Consider the following 7,622-nt stretch of genomic DNA (forward strand, 5'->3'; position numbering starts at 1 on the left):
TTTACTAGATACCACTTAGAAGCAGGATTTTATTTTATTTTTTTAAAGATTTTATTTATTTATTTGACCGAGAGAGAGATCACAAGTAGGCAGGGAGGCAGGCAGAGAGAGAGAGGGAAGCAGGCTCTCCGCTGAGCAGAGAGCCCAACTCGGGACTCAATCCCAGGACCCTGAGATCTTGACCAGAGGCTTTAACCCACTGAGCCACCCAGGAGCCCCGAAGCAGGATTTTAAATATTTGTTTTCATCTGTCTTCCTTGTCCACTACACTGTGGACACCTTAAAACCATGTTGTGTTTTTTCCCCTCTTTGTACCTGAAGGGCATCACTAGGGCTAAATAAACGTCAGTCAGGGTGGTGAGAAATGAAGCAATGAATAATGGAATAAAAGGCATTAGGTACGAGAAGATACATGTAGATATAAGGCACCATAGCTTCATCCAGGAGATGACAGACGTGTGTGCCATGAACCACCAGTGCAGGTCTAACTCTGAGGACAAGTGAAAACAGAGGAATAAACCAAGCACCACAGAAGACAAAAGGCAAAACAATTCATTCTGACTCAGAAGACCAGAGCTGCCTCACAATTATATTGACCCAAGGTGTTTCATTTTACAAAACAATACTTGTCCTCAAAAAAGCAACATAGAAGGGCTAAGAAGAAGGAATTGGGATGGGGAAGGAGGCATACGGGGGAAGGGGGTTAAGTACAAACTTCAAGTTATAAAATAAATAAGTCACGGTGATGTAATGGACAGTATAAGGGATATGGCCAACACTATTCGGTAGGAACTGTTACTACGCAGTGTATACAAATGTCGGGTCACTAACTTGTACATCTGAAACGAAGATAATACCTTAGTTTAGATCTTATATATTTATTTATTTATATGTTTATATTTGTTTATATCTCATATCTTAGTTTATATCTTATATCTTATATATCAGTTATAGCTCAAAAAAATTTTAAAAAAATTGTCTGCATGTAAGCTCGCCTATGACCCTGAAATGTACAAAAAAAATTAAAAAATTCTTTTTCCAGCATCTCTCCAAAAACTCAGCGTTTGAGCCCCTGTTACGTTTGGAGCTTCTAAACATGGTCCAAAGTATTCAAGAAAATGCTGCAGACAACAGAAAAGTGCAACAACCTGAAAGCCCAGCACGCAAAACACTTATTTCTCTAATTTAGATACCCTAGTAGTTCCCTACATCAACTTGACCTGAGTTCATTTATTCCCCTAACCTACCAATCGCAGCATCAAAAAATACAAGATGGCCTCTTAGTAGAGATGGCATTTTCTTACTGGAAAATGGGGAGAGAAAGAAAACGAAAGGATCTGGAGATACCAATCTATCTACCACTGAGTATGTCCTTGGGCAAAAATTAAATTTAAAAAGACAAATTCGTAAACCTACTTAGGACTGGGCTAGGGTTAGAAAAGAGAATGAGAACCGCCAAGCCGTACACGTTCCTACATGAACTGTAACAGCTCAACCTCAGAAGGCTATTAGACTAAAGAAGCTTAAGGACCACTGATTAGTGAATTTACAAGGAGCTCTAAATAGCGTATTCCTTTTAATTAAAGATTCTATTATTTTAATAACAATACTTTATACTCACAGGGAGCCTTTCATCTACAGAGCTCAAAAAGGTTTTACAAGTGCGGTTTCATCATTATCCCCATTTCAGAGATTGGAAAAATGGAGGCACTTAGTCACTTGTACAAACAAGAAGCTCTCCGACAACTGTTCAAAAACTATTTGCTGGGCATGTTTTCCAAAAGTCCAACAACACAGCTACAACTGGTATGCTCTCAGAAACGCCAGCTGGCAAGGGAGACGTAGAAGGCAAAGAGCTAATGCCAAGGTCTCCTGAAATTCAGGTCCTCCTGACAATCAAGGTCAGTGGGTTTTGGATTCCAAATTATCCCTCCAGAGAACAGAGAAGTTCTCTCTAGAGGATTTGAGCCCATCATTTGTGTGTGTGTTGGGGGAGAGTTCCCCTCCAGATTTTGTTATTTCTCTTTGTTAGGCTAATGTCTTTTACCAACTTCAAATTCGTGAAGACTATGAAGTATTTTATTTTATTGTGGTATGAACATTTAACATGAGGTCTATTGTGTTCATGCGTTTTTAAATGTACAATACATCATTGCTGACTCTAGGTGCCACGTTGAACATTAACTCTCTTGAGCTTGTTCATTTTGCCTACCTGAAACTTTCTGTGCACTGATTACTAACTCTCTCTGTCTCACTCCCTGGGCCCCAGGTAACTAGCATTCCCCTCTTTGATTTAATGAATTTGATTTTAGATACCTCATATAAGTAGAACCATGCCCTATTTGTCTTTCTGTGACTGACTCATTTCCTCAGTGTAAGGCCTCTCAGGTTCATGCATGTTGTCACCCACTACACGACTGCCTTCTTTTCTTTAAGGCTGAGTAGTATTCAGTTGGATGTATATACCACTTGGCTACAATGTGGAGAAATTGGAATCCTTGTGCACTGTTGGTGGAAAAGCAAAACGGCCCAGGCACTATGGAAAAACACAGTATGGAGCTTTCTCAAAAATTAAGAATAGAACTACCATATGATCTAGCAATTCCACTTCTGGATATTTGTCCAAAAAAACTGAAATCAGGATCTCATAGAGATGTTAGCACTCTCATGCTTATGGCAACACAATTCCCAAGAGCCAAGATGTGGAAACAATCTTAATGCCCATTGATGGATAAATGTCTGTTTATTTTTCCATTGCATTAACAAAGCTCAGGGTCATCATTACATCTCTTCCTTAATAAATTTTGGTGACCTAGAAAAATCCCAGGAGCCCTATTTGAAAAAAAAAAAAATTATGAGGATAACATAGAGGAGAGCTTTGGGGTTTAGGTTTTGAGATCAGGTTTAAATTCTGAAGACTGCTTCTCAAACCAGGAAATGCTACCCTTGGAAGGCAAGCAACTCACTCTTTGTGGGAGAATAAGCTGAATGAACATCCTATGTCTTGCCTTGGGACACACGACACATCACAGAATTGTGATTACTGTTTATAATAAATTGGTTTCCAGTTCGGCCACTGTGACTTGGTCAGATGCCCTGAGACTCAAAGCATAAGACCATTGAGCCGATATAAGTGGAGCCAACCAGAGTTGGTATGGGAAGAGCTATGATTCTGAATGAGTTTACACAGACCAAATCATAGAGGGCAGGAAGAGAGCCATAGGCTGGTAGTTGGTCTCAAGAGCAGCCATGGCCTTGACAATGGCTGGCAATGGAGACCATAGGCACTGAGAAAGCTCTGCCTCTTTGGACTGGCCTATAGACATGTGATGTCCTTAACAGTCTGGACATACAGGTCAAACCCTCTTTCTGACCTACTTTGCCCTAGGTATGTGTTTATCCTCCTCCGAGCAGGGGGGGATCCCTTTTCATGTTAGGAAGTAGGTCACTGTGACTCTAACTTCCTGTCACTTCTGGAGAAATATTATAGGCGCCTTCTGGGAAGGGAGATTATAATTATCCCTTCTGTTTGGCCATTCTCTGTTCTCTACATCCTCACCTTTAAAAAACAAAAGGAAAAAACAAACAAACAACCTTGCTAACCAGGTCAAAATATAAAGTAGATGATGATGAGAAGAGCTAAAAGTTAGTCTGATTTGTTAATATCGTCTGCCCCAGGACTCTATAAATGGAGAGGCCCAACCCTTGTAAGTGGTAGCACTCTATCATTGATTTGGCCTGGAAGTAAGTGTTCTAGAATAATTTTTGAGTCATAGACAAGTAAGTTACTGTGTAGTGTGGTTTCAATCACACAGGTAATATGAAACCTGCTGCTTTTCAGACAAAAGCCAGGAGAATCCAAGAAATAATGTCTATAGAAGACAATGCTCCATTAGCTCAGAAAAAAATGGATAGTATATGTTCAGTATGCTATTTAAAATGCTGTCACAATGATTACCCAATGCAAAACAAACAGTTCCTTCGAATCGCAGAATCAACATGACTGCAAAGTGATTATACAGCCAGAATTTTCTTCATGTTAAAAAAAACTAACACCATTCCTACATCAACATGCAGTCCTTTGTACATTTCTTAAGTTCACCTTTTTTATATCCCTACATAGTCCCATTATCTGTATTCCCTATGTACCGGCATCCTATGAGAACATGAGCAAATAATAATAATCATTTATTTTTTAAAGACTTTATTTATTTGACAGTGAGAGACAGCGAGAGAGGGAACACGAGCAGTGGGAGTGAGAGAGGGAGAAGCTGGCCTCCCCCCAAGTCAGGGGAGCCCGATGTGGGACTCGATCCCAGGACCGTGGGATCATGACCTGAGCCAAAGGCAGATACTTAACAACTGAGCCACCCAGGTGCCCCTAATAATAATAATTTAAAAGAAGAACACTTGGCATGCAGTCAGCTGCTATATGTAGAAGAGAGGCCAAGGGCTTTGCTAAAGTTGCTGGGGCGTTTTCTGTGCGTCAAATGCCCTGCCAGGATTTGACGGTTTACGGCCCCTGTGCGTGGCAGCGGCTGAACCCAGGCAGGCCCTACTGAAGACGACTTGAGAAGGCTCAGAAGAGCTCCAGGCATAAAAAGCGCACAGGGATTTCAAAGAAACGAGTAATAAGAGAGCCCAAGGTCTGAAAGAGGGACAAGGAGCCAACGTCCAAATGCCCACATGCAACCCAGGCAAGAGCAGAAAAAGCCATTGTTTTACCAGGACCCTCCCTCCCCAGTTCCCAGACGCCCTGTCCCACCGCAGCCCTCCGACTGCGGCAAAGTGACAACCCAGGCATATCATGAACTAGCAAGAGGTACTCTGCCCAAGACCTCTTCCAAACACCAGAAACTCTGAGGCTAGGACCGCGGAAGCCCTGCCTTGGACGCCTGTCTTGCAGACGCCAAGGCTCCCAGCGCCACCCTCCCCCCTTCTACAAGTGCCAACCCATTTCAGAAGGGGAGGCCACGGAATCATCTTGAAAGGACTTGCTCTGAAGCTCGTTAGCTTCCCCCTTCCAACAAACAAGCCAATGGCATGTTGGCATGAGTTCACATAACCGGGCTTGGCCCACATAATACTCGTCTGGTGGACTAGAGGGTGCGAAACGTAGAACCAAGGCATCAGCCCGACTCAGTTTGCTGCCTGTGAAAACCAAACTTGGAGGGCCACGGAAAGCCTCGTCTGATAGTCTTAAGAGTTTCCTCTCGTCCTGAGAAGGGGCTCCCTTCCCAACGGGGGCCTCCCCACCTGGCTCAGGGCACGACCTGGTCGGCCCGCCTCCCTCACCTGTGCACCGGCAGGTCCGATGGAAGAACTTCCTGGGCCAGCCTTCTCGGTCGTCCTGGTTGCGTAGGACGTAAGGACCGCTCCAGGGCCTGGTGTCGGCTTGCACCTCCGTGCACTGGCCCCGGCCCTCCTGGGAGCCACAGATGTTGTCCGGCTCGGGACCCAGCGACGGGCAGCACTCCTTGCTCATCAGGCTGTCCACGGTCATGCAGACCCGGGGGAACTGCGCGTGGGCTCCCGGCAGGAGTGCGCAGCCCAGGCAACTGAGCAGGAGCCCCCAGCCCAGAGGGCACATGGCTTTGTCAGCAGAACTCCTCTCCCTTTCCACTCCCCGATTCTGCCCTGCCTTTCTCCTCCTCTTCCAGTCCTGAGCTCTTGAACACTCGTTCAGTGGATTTTTGGTATGGGGGGTGGGGGAGTTGATACTGTTTGGTTTTGCGTTCTATTCCTCTCCCCTAAAAAAAAAAAAAAAAAACCTGCAAAAAATCCGCTGAACCCACGTGAGTGCACGTGTGTATTCGCACACGTATGGGCTGTTTTATGTGATTCAAACAACTAAAACAAATTTAATGCCATTCCAAGCGCCTCTCACAGCCAGATTTAACGAGGGTAGCGCTTCTCACCATCTTTCCCCCGTTAAATCAGGCTTTGCCTAATTGCGATAATTTACGGGGTACTGCAGTCATACTCCTTATTATACTGGTATTTCTAAACCCCTCCTTTCCTCCTTAGCCCGTAACTTTAATTGCCTTGAACTCGGTTCAAAAGCCAAACACCGTGCTGCCTTTATTCTGTCTGGCTTGCCAAACCACGGGGCCTTGTGGGGTTTGTGTAAGGGCTGGGAGAAGCCATCATTAGGGGGATTAGTGTTAGAGAAACCCTCATTGTTAGCACATGACCCAAAGGGCATAATGAAGTACATACAGTTGCTGGCTTTGTTTCAAAAGGGCAAACCATCTTCATTATCTGGGCTCATGTGCCCCAGCCAAGCTTGTGACCTCAGACTTCCCGGGGAGTCAATGGACGCAGTGAGCTCCTCGTTGTTGCTAAAAGGCCTTTACAGACAAGCGTGCATTGCTAACCACAACTCACTCCTGACTGCTCCCTGACGTGCTAGAAAGACCAACTGCAGGAGGTCACACAACTTCAGAAATAAAGAAACATTTATTTAGGACCGATGTACAAGGAATTGCTTTGTTCCACAATTAAGGGCTCTCTTCCCTCCAAACGAGAATGCACTATTCTCCTACTCAGCTCATCTAGGCGGTAGATTTTTTTTTTTTAATTACCCAGGGTAGCCTGCCACCAGAAATTCAAAATTATAATTATCTGATTGTAAGGAAGGCAGTAGGACCATGGGGAGCAAGACCTTGCAAGTGACATCTTTTGATTCCTGTTAAAGTTAAATGTTGTTAGGCTTTGGTCTAGAACACAATGCCTCCCCTCCCCCTCCCCACCCCTGTGCTTCTGGAGGCAGCGAGGGGAGCATCCTGATCTGTAGTGATGGCTACTGTTAGAGCATATCTTTACCCCTTCGTGGTGGAAACAGGCCTAACTTCGTGCCATCAGTGTCTGTGTAGACAGCCGACATGCTCCGGCACCAAATGGTTTCCAAGAATTCATTTGGGCATAAAGACAGAATGTTCCAAAGAAAATTCGTAAGGTTAAAGAAATGTTCATATAGATGTTCCTCCCTGGTGTGCATCTATGTCATCCCCATGGCATTAAGCTGTTGTGACTCATTAAATGGCAGTTCTCATCTCTGACTGTGCTCTGATGCCAACTGAGACCGAAGCCCAGAGAAGCAAAATCTCTGTATTTGTTGTAAGCCATGTTAATGTGCAGCTGCTGCTGAGAACCATAGGGTTAAAATAAAGCAGGGTTCCAAAGGAAATGTTGGAATAGAGTCAGCTGAAAGATGGATGTACGTTCATTTCCTGAATCACCATAAGCTGAATGCCTTAAAATAAAGAAATTCTTTTCTCTCATAATTCCAAAGGCCAAAGTGCCAAATCAGTGAGTTGATAGGGCTGCACTCCCTCTGAAGGCTCTGGGGAAGATACCTTCTTGCCTCTTCCAGTTCCCGGTGGCTGCCACCATTGCCTGGGTTGAAGCAGAATCGTTCCCATCTCTGTCATAGGGACATAACCTCTCCTCCTATGTCTCTGTCTCTCTTCTGTGTGTCTCCTATAAGAACACTGGTCATTGGATGTAGACCCCCCCTGATAGTCCAGAATGTCCTCATCTTGACATTCCTAAGTTAATTACATCTGTAAAGACCCTCTTATCAAACAAGATCACATTCACAAGTTCTAGATATGGACATG

General features: G+C 44.4%; 1 protein-coding gene across 1 annotated transcript in view; it reads right to left on the minus strand.

The window, feature by feature from the left end:
* DCT (dopachrome tautomerase) overlaps window positions 1–5,590 on the minus strand; it is a 30,626-nt gene extending 25,036 nt beyond the window's left edge. The window contains exon 1 of the mRNA XM_059377930.1: window positions 5,296–5,590. Within this exon, the coding sequence (XP_059233913.1) occupies window positions 5,296–5,590 (295 nt within the window). The remainder of the gene's footprint in view (window positions 1–5,295) is intronic.
* Window positions 5,591–7,622: the final 2,032 nt, after the last annotated feature.

This window comes from Mustela nigripes, chromosome 15 (assembly GCF_022355385.1).
Source record: "Mustela nigripes isolate SB6536 chromosome 15, MUSNIG.SB6536, whole genome shotgun sequence".
NCBI lineage: Eukaryota > Metazoa > Chordata > Mammalia > Carnivora > Mustelidae > Mustela > Mustela nigripes.